The 13,597-nt window shown below is 44.7% G+C and overlaps 1 protein-coding gene across 1 annotated transcript in view; it reads right to left on the bottom strand.

Annotated features, from left to right (window-relative positions):
• CEP170B (centrosomal protein 170B) overlaps positions 1–13,597 on the bottom strand; it is a 53,496-nt gene that overhangs the window by 6,535 nt on the left and 33,364 nt on the right. The window contains exons 11-15 of the mRNA XM_026048617.1: positions 13,385–13,493; positions 10,211–11,980; positions 6,846–7,095; positions 4,626–4,785; positions 525–668 (exon numbers count right to left, since the gene is read on the bottom strand). Of these exons, the coding sequence (XP_025904402.1) occupies positions 525–668; positions 4,626–4,785; positions 6,846–7,095; positions 10,211–11,980; positions 13,385–13,493 (2,433 nt within the window). The remainder of the gene's footprint in view (positions 1–524; positions 669–4,625; positions 4,786–6,845; positions 7,096–10,210; positions 11,981–13,384; positions 13,494–13,597) is intronic.

The following is a 13,597-nucleotide window of genomic DNA, read 5'->3' as shown; positions in this document are numbered from 1 at the left end:
CCCTCAACTCATCACAAGTTCCAGCTTCTGCTGCTGCTCTGCAGACAGCTCCAGCTAGCATGGCCATGAAAGAAAATAAGGACCTTCTACTGATTAGGAAAAAACTACTCCCATACCAAGACTTTGACTTTGAGATGTTAAACCACTGGTGCTGCACATTTCAAAATTGAATCTTTTCTATATTTCTTAAAAAAAAAAAAAAAAAAAACACCCACTCAACAGCTTAGACCAGCTCTGATGTTGTGAATGTCTTCCCCATATAACTCAGGTTTTAGCAGAGTTTTACATAGGAAACCTCCAGGCAACTCTGAACTCTGGTTATAAGAGTGATTCTGTTCTTTCTTTTCTTTCTCTTTCTTTTGTTTCTTTTAAACACTTTACTTCTACAGCTGCAGCTACAAGTCAGGGTTCTCAAAAAGTGTACTTTGAGTCACTGCCTTTGGCAGCTTACAAAGAGCAGATGCACATACTGCAGCTTAGAGCAATGTCACACACGCTTAGAAAGCAAGGAAAGAAGTGCCTGCCTCCTCACGGTTCCTTGTCCTTGTTTTTCTTGAAGGATCCTCTTCTCTATTATCATTCATATTTTGGTCAAAATCCTTCAGTTCTACTGATCCYGGAGGCACTTTCTGGTAGTTCAGACTTGCTTCTGGAATGTGCTGCACCAACTTGGAAATAATGAGGAATGAGTCATTAAAAATTAGTAAGGATGGAGGCACACAGGCAGTCACTGCAGGTATTACAGATTGTCAGGCAAGCCCCAGAGGAACACTGATTCATTTAAGTCTTGTTCAGACAGGTATGGTTTCCTAAGCAAATCRTTGGACCCCAGTCCTGTAAATATCAATCCACTGGAGTCATCCCACAAAGCTCAATGGGGCTATTCCAGGTTTATAATTTTCAGTTTGCCTGTGTCTTTGTCTTTTCTGAATTTAGATTAAAACTCAGACAGGTCTTGATTTCCCATACTTTTTGTTTTAATATAATCAAGCTAAAAGATCAGCGTAACTTTAAAGTGACATTAAAATTAAGCAGAAACCATTTAGTAACACATGGAAGAGATGAAAATGCCATACAAAACCACTGATAATGCAAATAATAGAAAAAAACAGAAGAGACAGGACAACCACTTTGTTGGGGTTAACCAACAGACTGGAACTTTAGGAGAGGGCAAGGAAAGGAASAGCGACAAGACAGAGACACAAAATAATGGGATGGAAAGTGCACCTGAGATGGATATGCCAGCCGAAAAGATCTACGAGCAATCTGTGTTAAAACAGAAACAAAGAGATCAATGCTCCTGAGCGCCGTGACAGCAAGTTTCAAAGCAGGGGTGTYGTTATTAACTAACGGGGGGACATTCCCACGAGGGCCCTGGAGAGGAGCAGCACTCAGGTATCCCGGCACGCACCGAACCCCAGGCAGGCCTGCCGAGGTGGTCGGGCAGCTCCCCGGTTACTGGGGGAACCGGACCACGCTGGGTTAACCCCGACAGCCCTCGGAGSCACAGAAGGGGCCGCAGGCCCCGTGCGGAGGCAGCAGCACTGGGCTCCCAGGGCAGCACCAGGAGGAAGGCGGCAGTGCGCGGGTTAGCAGCAGGCGGGAGGCAGGAGACAGGACTCCGCAGGGCTGCCGCAGCCAGAGCCTTTACGTCCCATTTGGCTCCCTTTTTTAAGCTCCTTTTTGTGGACTGCTGAAGCGATTAGTAAGTTAGGCTGACTGCAGTGGTGGAAACGGTCGGAAGCGAATGGTAGCCAGGAGATATTCCTACGGTCTGGAAGTTCTCAGCACAACCAGAGAAAAGCTGTAAGAGCAGCATCGTTTCCATCATGACCAAGGCTTTAATACACAGCCTGATCCCTTCTCCTGCCTTCTGTTCTGTCACCCCTTAAGCATTTCCTCTTGTATCAACAGTCAAACTAAGTACCTTAAGCAACAACTTAAGAAATCTAACTCGGAGTGCAAGTTTTTGCCATATCACCTTAAAAAACACAAAAGAAAAGAAGATCAAACCAGAAGAATGCCATGCAAGTTACTCTATGTGCAACAGCTGATTTCTGCTGTTTGATGCTCAGCTTTGCAGAAATCTTGATCCTGTAAAACCTACGCATTCCAAGCCCAAAGCAACCCAAAGCAATCCATAACCTGGGGAAACAGCAGTCATGAAGGATTTGTTTTACCCTTGCTGAACACCTTTTGTTTTGTATTCAGTTCCATGTTCCAAGAATCTGTATTATTATATACTACACAGCTGAGGGCTACAGTAAACAAGAACACCCTGAACCTGCACTAGGGAACTTAAAACCTCCCTGGTTAACATCCAAGCCAACATTGGACCTGGAGGGACAAAACACAAAGAGCAAGACTTTAATTTAAGGCTCTATCTTAGCTTCTAAAAGTACACACAGTATTTGAATTCCATTACAAAAATTGGTTAAAAATTAAAAGAAATTTGTTTTGGATGAAAAATGCCATACTGAATACAGGTCCAAAGTGAAATTTATTCTTCAAAAGTGGTTTCAGTATCAGGTTTTGTTCTGCATTTTTTTCAATTTCACAGAATATAAACAAATATTTAGTAGTAAACAAAAAGTTTAAATAATCAAGAGTTAAAGGAATGGCATGCAGTGCTGCGTGTACCAGAGCTGTGTAAGGGAGATGGCCACACACAGCTTGTTCTTATATTTGTTACAAGTAAGCTAAATTTTATCCAATATTTCTCTTGCACTATTGTAGTAGGTGCTTCCCATCACTACTGCCCTTATAATAACAGACTCATCAAATTCACAGTGTTTGGCATAACACCCCATGATCCTCAGAGATTTCCTATGGGATTTCCCTTCATTGGGCTCAAAGCACTACGGTAACAGGGATTCAGCAAGCAGCACCAGAYGTGGATAAAGAAGAGGGGTTTCTCTCTCCACTGCCTTCGAGTATTATTCCCTGTTCCTTATTCTCTAGTCTACAGTCTGACATTACGGCTCCTAATCTGGCCTCATGGGCTCCTTCATTTATATCACTGTATGATCCCAATATCACACAGTGATGTAACTGATCACTGAGCCCCTGCTGCAGCACTGGGCACTGTCTGGACYTGGGCACGGAGCAAAGCACAGCCCAGCAATCCTGGTAACCCACTCAGTTGCCTTCCAAGCTCCTTGAATTCATCRTTTTCCACACTGTGAAAACACCCTCAGACATGTGTTTTTTAAATTATCTTTCCTCTGCATTGCCTAAAGGAGAAATATCTTACAGCAGGGATTTCTTTATGGCTTAGCTTCTAATTGYACTCCAAAAAAACAGTATGTCCCCTGCTCTGCTAGCAGGAAGCTGATGCTGAGCCTGGTCATGACTATGCCAGTTTAATTTGCAACTAAACAGGGTAGATTTATCACCGTAACTGCTCAAGATGAATAACAAAAAAAGGCAGTTTTGCAGGTGTGGGAACAAAGCAACAAATCTCTGTCTGAGAGCCTGGAGCTCTTGTGAAACACTTATGTTCCACAGGCTGAAACAAAACCAAACTGCCCCAGGGTAAAAACCCTCCCTGAAAAGGCCACAGCTGACCATGGTTTAACACATGGCACAGCTACAAGCACCTGCTCCTCTGGAAATCTCCCTAAACTGCTGCTCTGCACCTTCAATAAAGAGCACATTAAAACCACCGGGCCCCCAAACACTCTTGATTTGATCCTGTTTAGGACAGGATGGTTCCCCATCAACAGAGGGCCAAGAGGCCCATCTGAGCAGCAAATAAAAGAGCATAAGCAGCTTTGCATTAGCAGCTGGAGCCCACAGGTGACCCTGCAGCTTAGTTTGAGCTGCTAATGTCTGCTGGCCTCTGGGCTGCTGTGCTGGATAAGCCAAATGAAGAAATCACCTTCCCTCTCCATCGCAGCTGAGCCTGGGAGGAAGGCACGGCTCACCCGAAGGGCTGCACAGCCACAGCCACAAGGACGACTGACATTTGCTCTCAAGGAAACAGCTAATTCCCTTCATCCTTGCCCAGCTCTGCTGGCTGGAGAGCAAGGAGTCCTGCCCTGGCCCACTAACTCACAGATGGAGGGAAGTGATTCAAGAGACCTGTGCAATGAAGGACAGGGCACAAGTCCAGAATATAAGTCCAGGACACCCAGTGAGCACCTTGTTTAGCCAGAGGCTCTCCCGGAAGCCCTCACCGTGCCAGATGCACGGCATGCCAACCCATACCTTTACCTACCCTACAGACTTTCGGGACCAAGGTCTGATTAGAGCCCACCAAGCCCTGAGAAGACAAATCCAGCACTTTCACCCTATCCTGGCCCCATTGCTTCTCAGAGACATGGCAAGGATGCTGCGAGCAAGCCAGGCCTGCCCCAATACCCATATAGCCATGCTGAGGAAAAGGCTGCTCCYACCTCTTGCAAGGCTGCCTCAAGCACAAGGAAGGCAAAATAAACAGCACTGGAAGTAGCCTGCAGTCCATATTCCCGCTGAGAGTGTTTGGGGTCTTTGGAGAGGCAGGGAGAGGTGTTTCCTTAGCCCTGCAGTAACTGGGGATGCTGTCTGTTGGTCGGCCCCCGCAGCCCGGCCCCACGCGCTTGCAGGTACACAGAGGCTGAGATTTCTGCCGTGTGTGGTCTCACCTCTTCCCTCGCCGATATGGTGGAAGCAGGAGTGTTGGGCACCGAGCTGAGGGACGTGCTCGGGCCCGTCCCCGACGAGCTCTGCGAGTCCCCGTCTCCAGCAACGTCGTGAATCTCCCGAGCGAGGATGGCCACGTCCTTTACCAAGGTCTGGCTTAATCTGAAGCACAGAGCATGTGGGAGAGCCATTAGGACACACCACACAATGAGCCTTTTACTAATGTATTAAAAATAAAGACGATTCAAAGTAATGATTTGAAGAAGAGCAAATTCTCCACGCTACCAGGAAATACTGGAGACAGCCGATAAAGAAACTTATCTTAATTCTTTCCACATCCTTTGTTTTTTTCCTCCTGTATTAAATAGAACATGGCCACATTGTTTTCAGGAGACCTTTTTCTTTTTTCTCCCTTAAAAAGGGCATACATGGAAAATTAGATTCACCAAACCACCAGCATTTCTCCACTGTGCAAGTCCACAGACCTTAAAGAAATTAAGTGTGGTACACAACCAAACGGCTAGAGCTCACCTAAGAACAYCAACACTTTTTTCTTTATTAATAATAAAACTGTAAACACTCTAGTGTTTAYACTAGTAAAGACCTAGTTTTCAAAAACTGGGTCTTGAAACTGTGATTAAAATACTTTGTCCTACTTGTGGATTTTAAAGACCTATTTTTTCAAGCTGTGCTAGTAATAAAAAACTCCAAAACAAAACCCAGAGTAACTGCTGTGGTATTTTTTCTTTTCCAGGACCATTTCTTTAAAATTAATATTCCAGCTGACTAGCTTCAGCTGTAGACATTTTCTTCTTTAACTGGGGAAAAAGAAACAAACCACACACATATACACACACAAAAGAAGAACAAAGAAAACAATCCAGCAATGTAGCAAAACTGAGCTCATCAAAATGTATTCTTAGAAAGGGAATGGGTTACTGAACTAATTCAAAAGTATTTTGAACTGTCTGTATAAGGTGCCCCCCATCTGTGCTGGTTTCAGCTATAGCTGCCACCAAATACGGGGAACACATCCCTAAACCACTTGCTGCCTGTAAACAAGTGGCGTTTTCGCTTTTAGTCCCCACTGCTTTAAACCACTCCCAGTTAATTCGGGAGCAGCAAGGCGGATCAGAGCTGCAATCACGGAGCAGACTGCGTGCCTGGGTCCTGCAACGTGCCGAGCCAGACAAGTCTGATGCAATCGCTTATTTATAGCTGCTGTGACCGAGCACGCTCTCTGGGGACACCAGGAACCCCAAGGGACACCAGTGCTCCCCCCACACATGCTTCTCACAACATAGATAATGCAGCTTTGAAGGCTGGTGTATCTTCTAGCACCCTGCAAGCAATGCATGGGAAAGAGAAGCCCTTTTGCGATTAGGGCAGCAAGCGATACCTGCAACGTGGAGACGCTGACCAGCAGCAACCAGAAGGCAGCTTCTTAAACTGGAAAACACTTTGTGTGTGGCCAGCACAATGTAAGATCTGTGTTTCTGGAAGGCTGGCATAGAGCTGCTGGCATTAGAGATGTCAGACCTCAAATGCCACCCTTTTAAAAAGGAGAATTCATCTTCTTTACTGCTGCAGTCCTCCAAGCAAACACAAATACACAATAGGCCCTGTACCCACAGACCTCAAGCAAWGCAACAACTTGTTAACACACAGGGTTCAGACAGATTTTTCATGTTTGGATTCAACTGTACCAATCAAAGAGGTTCTTGCCCTGAGGCTCYGGGTTACTGCTCTCTCAGTGGCTTCTGGCAAAGTAGCTCCCACAGTTGATATATTCATTTAATCCAGTTGATTTTATCCGAAGGGAGTCAAGGACAGCTCCATGCACAGTAACTTCCCATAGAAAGTGATCACAAGCAGATATTGACAGTAACACCTTTTAACAGACTTAGCAGGGCTAGAAGGGGCTATTTATCCTCGAGTCCAACTGCAGAAACAATGACACAACTCAGTCTCCTTGCACTTTGCATATTGTACAGAGGACCATATGAACCTTCTCTAGCGAGAAAGTACCACCAGCACTGCCTGCTATGGCTATAAAGTCTCATGAAACACTTTCAAACCTGAAGATGGCATAGGGAGTAGGGAAAAACACAAAAAGAAAAGAGAATACCTTTCTTTCCACATCCACACCTGGCTTCGAGTTGAACACCATGAAAAACAACCCATTTTCAGTGCATGGGTTGATGCACAAGGCCYCACCTCACCTGGCTATTTCTGCTATCTCTGCAGTTTGTGCAATGAAGTTGTAGGGATCCGGATGATCATCAAAGTCTTCATCATCATCTGTTTCTCTGCTGTTGTGTTTCTGCTTGCTCAAGCCAGGACCACGTATCCTCGGTGTTTGTGTGGCTGTTGAAGTATGGGAGCGTTTGTGTTTAGGGGAGCTGTGATTTGAGCCATATTCTTCCTCCGAAGTAGAAGTGTAATCTGAACCCTGTGGTCGCCTCCTTGATGCTTATAAAAAATGAATTGGTTTCAGACCAAGGAAAGTAGCAAAGAAAAACTACAAAAGGGCAAAAAGGTAACACAACACTAGCCCAGGAATACAAAGAAAGGAGAGTTTCTGTGCAGATTTTAGGTTAAGCAACGCATTTGTCAAGAGTTTACCTCAAATCTAAACCATGCCTCTGCCATCCACTATACAAATTTGAAATGGGAAATTCCAGTGGAAAAGCAGGATGGTTTTTAACAATCTAATATATTAAATTATTGTCACACCTAGCTTTCCATGCACAGAAGCTCTGCATATAAGAAGAACACATTTCAGACTCCTCATAGTACCCACAGAAGTCCTTTTCTAAAKAGAGCCCATTTTTCAAGCCTGCAGACCCCTTACCAGTTAGCTGCAAGCACAAGCAAAAGGAACATTTTTCTGAGCAAAGCAGAGACTGTGGTGCTTGGCTCTCCTTGCAGGAGTCCACACGCTCATGTTCTCCTCCTGCCTCACAAGTCATCTTTAATGATATTCTACAGGGAAGCTTCTCATGTAACCCAAAGGGTCCTCACTGTATGGGAAGTACTGAGATATTCTAACAGCAAATCCCATATTTGAGAACTGGGCTCAGAGTTTGCTATCTCACTACGGATATTGCTTCATTCCCTTCTATTCTTTCCTGCACCAAACACAGAAGCAGCCAAGTTATTTAAAGTTATGATACTTCACTGTGTCACTAAGATTATTGTTAATGCTAAGACCCTGCAAGCAAATTAAGCCAGCATCATCAATCACACAAATAAAAATATTGAATTTGGCATAAAAGATATGGGTAGAAGCTACAGATGATTATCATATAGAGAAGATATTATTCCTAGACATTATTATTAGCTCTGTTACAGCTATTTAAAAGATATTGGCTCAGGATTAAAAAACTTACATGCAGAAGAAAAAAACTGGCTCATATTCTAGCTGCAAAATACACACACACTCTTTGTATGTATGTGTGTATATATTTATGTATGTATGTGTAAATATACACACATGTATATACATATACATACATATAACACTATATAATATATATTATATATAAAATAATATATGTTAYATATTAATAATATATATTACATAATACTAGGGTTTAGAATTAAGAGGTCATCCTGTCACTGAATAGGAATCTTAAGAGCCCAATTTCCCACTCCTGTATGCCAAGGGAAATCACAATAAAGTCATTCAAATTACACGGAGTGAACAAATCATGTACATTTAGGAGTGGGGGGAGACAGGCCCTTAGCTTTCAAAATTGGTAACTTGGATTACTTTGACATTCCAAGCATGTTTCACATCAAGTTACTTCAGATGATGTGACAATCCACTGGCATGTCCTGTCTCCTGGCCGGATAGCTCACTCCATCCCGCCGTTAGCGAGATTAACTTTCTCCCACTGTGACAGCTGGAAACTACATGGTTAGCTAAATGTTTTACGACATCCTTGAATAAATTTGGCCACATCTGCCTCCTTAGTCACAAGTTCTGAAGATCAAAATTTTTTATTGCATCATGCTCAAAAAATGTCTTCATAGCACAGATCATTAGTTAAGTTTATCCACGTTCCACTTTTGATGCAGGAAGGGAGCTGTATCTTCTTTATTCACAGCGTCTGCAATGTTAGTAGAGGAACATGCACCACACACTAGCTACAAGACTATGAAGTATTRAGCACACTAGTCCATTTACAGCTTGTGCAGGGTCCAGAATCCAATCAAGGAATTAGGAGGTTAGTATTTTAAGAGAAACCAGTTCAAAGAAAGGATTAGCATCTGCTGCTGCAACTACRCACATGGGAAGGTGTTAGCACATTGCTACAAAGCTCCGGAAATCAAAAACCAATTCATTTAAAACAAGAACTGGCCAACTTTTATTATTTTCCCCAAATTATTTAAAGTCTCTGGTCTAATAACAGGGAGGTGGAAACAGTACCTCCTGTCTGGAAATTTCTGATCACATTATTGCTTTGAATTTTCTATTGCTTAGTAAGRAAAAGTAATAGCAGCATGATCTCAGAGAAGGCAAGAGGAAAGACTACACATGTACTTTTAGCTTATTTACATTGTGATTTACATGCATATACAAATACATAAGAAAAAAAATTAAAATAAAAGAGAAGTTGGATGAGCTAAAACAATCCAAATTAAGACAAGCAGCAATTAACATTTTTAGCATGCAATAAAAATCAATAGCGAAGGATAACTATTTCAAGTATGGAAACTATTTTTCTTTTTTTTAATTTGAGGTAATTATTTCAAGCATGAAAGTATATGAAAATGACACTTCCAGTACTCTAGGATCCCTTATAAAAATCACCAATCAGCTGAAAACTGTGTCTATCCCAAGAGGCCTGTCAAAATCTGCCAAAGGAATTCTTCCCATCCCCTTGACCCTCCTGCCATTCCTAACAACTCAAGCAGATAGAATTTGACTTTGTCTGGCAGGTCAAGGAGCCAGGACAGACCAGCCCAAAGGTATTAGCCATGTCCTGGGCAGTATCTGATTTCCAGCAACATACTAGAGCTGTTACGTTGTCCCCATCTCTTAAATAAAGAGATTGTTTCATTTCATTTGTATTTTAAACTTGCTGTCTTGGACATCAGCTATCATCAATACCAATGCAAGTTTTCTTGATGTCAATGGAGTCTTAAAAGTCAAGAGAAAAGCAGAACGGAATTGTAGCACTGGAAAAGAACAAATTCTACTTTTGTAACAAAAACAGTAAAAGGTTAATATTCTCGAGCCAAAAGGTAATCGCTTGCCCCCACAAAAAGAAAGGCATCTGAAGAGCTAAAAAAAAGAGATATTTGCAATAGCCTTGCAGACAGCCCAGTAACATCTCCCTGGTGCTTTGCTGTCTCCAAACCCCACTACCCATGAAATATCCCCCTGTGACTTTCTCAACCCATTTGCATTAATGCAGACCTTTCCCTCCCTCTCTCCGCACAGTCTCCTTGCCCCCTTCCCATCCCATACTCGTCAGCTCAGCCCTTTAATCACCTGGACATCAATCCTTGGCAATCACGTGCAGCCTACAAACTGGAACCAGGGCAAGATGGGGGGACATAAAGCACAGGCACTTACTGGAAGAGGAGGAATACTTGACGCTGCTGGAGCGGGTTCTGCTGAAGGGCTGCTTGGCCGAGGCAGCGGCGGCCGTTTTCCTGGCCGCGGCTCTCACCTCCGAAACCGCCGTTTTCCGGTAGGCATCCACGCTGCGGCCCGAGAACCCCGTCCTGGGCTGCGCCGTTTCGGAGTCGCTGGGCACCGTAAAGGAACCGGCCCGTTTCCTCGGCATGGCGAGGATGTCGAGCCGGGAAAGCTTTTTGGTCTCCATGGATTGCTTGGCCCCTGTGGGCGCGTCGGGGTTGGAAGTTGTTTTCTCCGTGTCGRCGCCCTCGTTGTCCGAAGTGTCTCCCAGCCGGGCACGACGCAGCTTGGAGGCCCTCGTGGGCCGTGGGGTGGATAAGCTGTTGGAGCGCGTGAGGACCTGCTGGATCTTCTGCACGTTTGATGTCGTTTTGCTCTGATCCTCTTTAGCAGCTTGGGCGAAAGGCTTCCTTCTTGGAACTGGCCGGGCTACTGAGTGCTCGTGGTCGGAGGCCACGGCCTCGGGGACCGGCAGGTAGGGCAGGCTCGAGCTTCTCTCATCGTCTGTGAAATCGAGGGACCCTCGCGCCCCGGCACTGCGCTTCATTTGGAAGCGTTTGGTTGCCTCTACCCKGCTCGCTGCCTCCGGCACTTGCGTCTTCCGCTTTTCCGTCAGCCGCTCCCGAGCGCTGGGCTGCCCACACTGGTCCTGGATGGACGGCGTGGAGGAGGATTTCTCCTTCTGCAAACCCGCGACCGCTTTGCGTTTCGGGGCACTCGTGGGGACGTTTTTGCCGCTCACCAAGCTGACCGTGCTGGCTGTGTCCACATCAGAGTCCCCCGACAAGGAGTCCTCCAACTGACCAGCAGTATCCGAGGACTCCAGCTGCTGGCTTTGACCAAGCAACTTGGCTTCCAGCGCTGCCAAGGCAGTTTCAGTGTCCTTGAGGAGAAGATGAGTGTCCTGACCGAAGTCCATACGTGTTGACCGAACAGCCTCTAAATCTTTGAGCAGAGGGTGACTTGAAATATGTGGAAGTTTATTTTGAGGAACGGCACTGCTTGATTTATCTTTGGTAAAACTTTCCTGTCTGACAAAAGATGACGTTTCCTTTCCTGCTACGTTCTCCTGGTCTTGAGGAAGATTCTGATGAAGGGAAATAACCATTTTTCCTGCTGCATTAATGTAAGCGTTTACATCTTTGACTGGTGGCTTTCCAGAAACAGGTGCAACAGTAGCCTTGAAGGAAAACTCCTGCTCCTTGCCTTCCTTGTCTGCTCGAGCATGGGACATGCTCAGGGAGAGCTTGGAAGGGATCCCCACATCGTTGCTGTCATCACCAATGTAGAAAGAAGCAGCAACTGGCTCGCTCACAGCTCTCACATTTGTGACTCGGGGGGCTCCTGGCTGCCGGGTCTCAATTTTTGTATCCTCCCCCATCTGCTCTAGCATTTTATTGTTCTCTTTRTATTTCCTGCCTTTTTCTGTAGTGAAGCCATCATCGGATCTGCTGGCATCACTGAGGCTGTCTGGATCCAAGTCTTCTTGGATGAAAAGCTGGCCGTTGGGATCGCCGTAGGCTTCCACRCAGTGATCCTTTACGACACTTCTCTTTGTAACCTCCGTGTAGGACTCCTGACAAACCAGAACCGTAGGCGTGGGGCTGTCCGATTTGTCGCTTGGTGGGAGTTGGGGAAGGAGGCGCCTGGTTCTCGAGGGCACGATATTCTCTGGCTCCCCGGGTTTTGGGGCTACACCACTTTCTGAAGACAGTTAAACAGACACTCATCAAATGTTGTACAACAATATATCACTTAATAAAGGCTTGATCTTGCAAAGCGTGAGTCCACAAAAGCATTTATACAGCACATGCTTAAAATTAAGCTTGTGTTTAGTATGAACACCAACAAGATCAAGCTTTTGCTAAGTCTCTGCCAGCATATACCAGCACATATGCTTAAAACAACGGTATCTAATCCCTTTGCAGGATCATTGTCCTCAGCATCTTCCATCCTGCCTTGACAGTCTCACATMATCTACCCTTCAGTACAATTACATACATTTAGAGACTGTGCTACCAGTCTGCCAGCATTAATTTACCATAGATCAGACCACAGGAAGGAGATAAAGATCCATCAGCCAAACCACTATGGAGATGCAATACTCTACCCACTGTAGCCCATTTCACTAAATGGATAGCATTTTTCACAGCACAACTTCCTGTATGATCATATCCCACAGCAAAGCCTCAGGAGAAACACCCAAACAATGAAGCAATTTTGAATTAGAGCTCGCTGCCTCAGCACRGGCAGACTTGTCATAAGGAGACACCCCACAAAAAGAGTGTTTTTTCTCCCGTGCCTTTGGTCAGGACTTCGTATCTGCTGTCACCTATAATTACCAGGGACGACTAGTTATTTGACAAAGGTAACATTTCAAATGCTGTGAAAGTCAGAGTCTTGCACAGGGTGAAAACTGTGGAAGTAATATCTGAAACAAAGGTATCTTTAACTCAATTGATCTATTTAATTGATCTAAAGCCAAAGCACTGTTCACCCCTTCTTATGTTTCTACAGGATTTGGGAAGTTTGGAAGCTGCTTTCCTAGCTGTGATGTGGGCCTGCTTCCCCTCACTTCCTCACTCTACTTCACACCCAGGTTTCTATGCTGATTTCTGTACTTCAAATCTACCAGCAGATCCCCAAACTGCCTAAAAACCTCAGCAAAGTCAGACACAAGAGAAGCACATAAACACCCTGCTACCAAGTGCCAGTCTGCAACTTTTTCCAAGACAAGTGGAAAAAGTTTTTTTTTTTTTTTTTTTTTTTTTTTTTTTCTGGCACCGTAATGCAGTCTAAAGAATCACACTGGGAAAATCATTCCCAAGGCCCTTACAATCTTTCTGCTTCCCATTGGCCCTTTAGTCAGGTCAAAGGCAGCGCTGAAGAACTTTGTGGATGACTCTGAAATGCAAACCAGAAGCTCTCTCGATCTTTGTTCAGGATTCATCTTTCATACTCCTCCACTAGGAATTCACCCTGTCCTTCCCACCCCCAAATACATTAGCTAAAATGGAAAACAAGCTACAGACAGATATATCCGTCTTTTCGTAACAGCTCAGTTTAGATTCACCAGCCTTCAAAAGGTAACATTTGGATGAGACTTACCTGCACCACCATCACCCTGCCCAGAAACAGATCCAGAATCAGAGTAACTGTCTGCAAGGCTCGCCCACCTCGACACCCACTTCTGACTCCCTTGAGACGCCGCTGACATCTACAAGAAATCGAGGGAGGCAGCTTTATAAAGTCAGTTTTTGAAGCACATCAAAATTCACCACCTAATCTTTCTTCTCATACAACCATCACTCRGTCTCCTCA

This window comes from Nothoprocta perdicaria, unplaced genomic scaffold (genome assembly GCF_003342845.1).
Source record: "Nothoprocta perdicaria isolate Ctin4 unplaced genomic scaffold, notPer1 scaffold_56, whole genome shotgun sequence".
Classification (NCBI taxonomy): Eukaryota; Metazoa; Chordata; class Aves; order Tinamiformes; family Tinamidae; genus Nothoprocta; species Nothoprocta perdicaria.
Note: the sequence above shows the minus strand (reverse complement) of the source record. Positions and strands in the feature narration are given on the sequence as shown.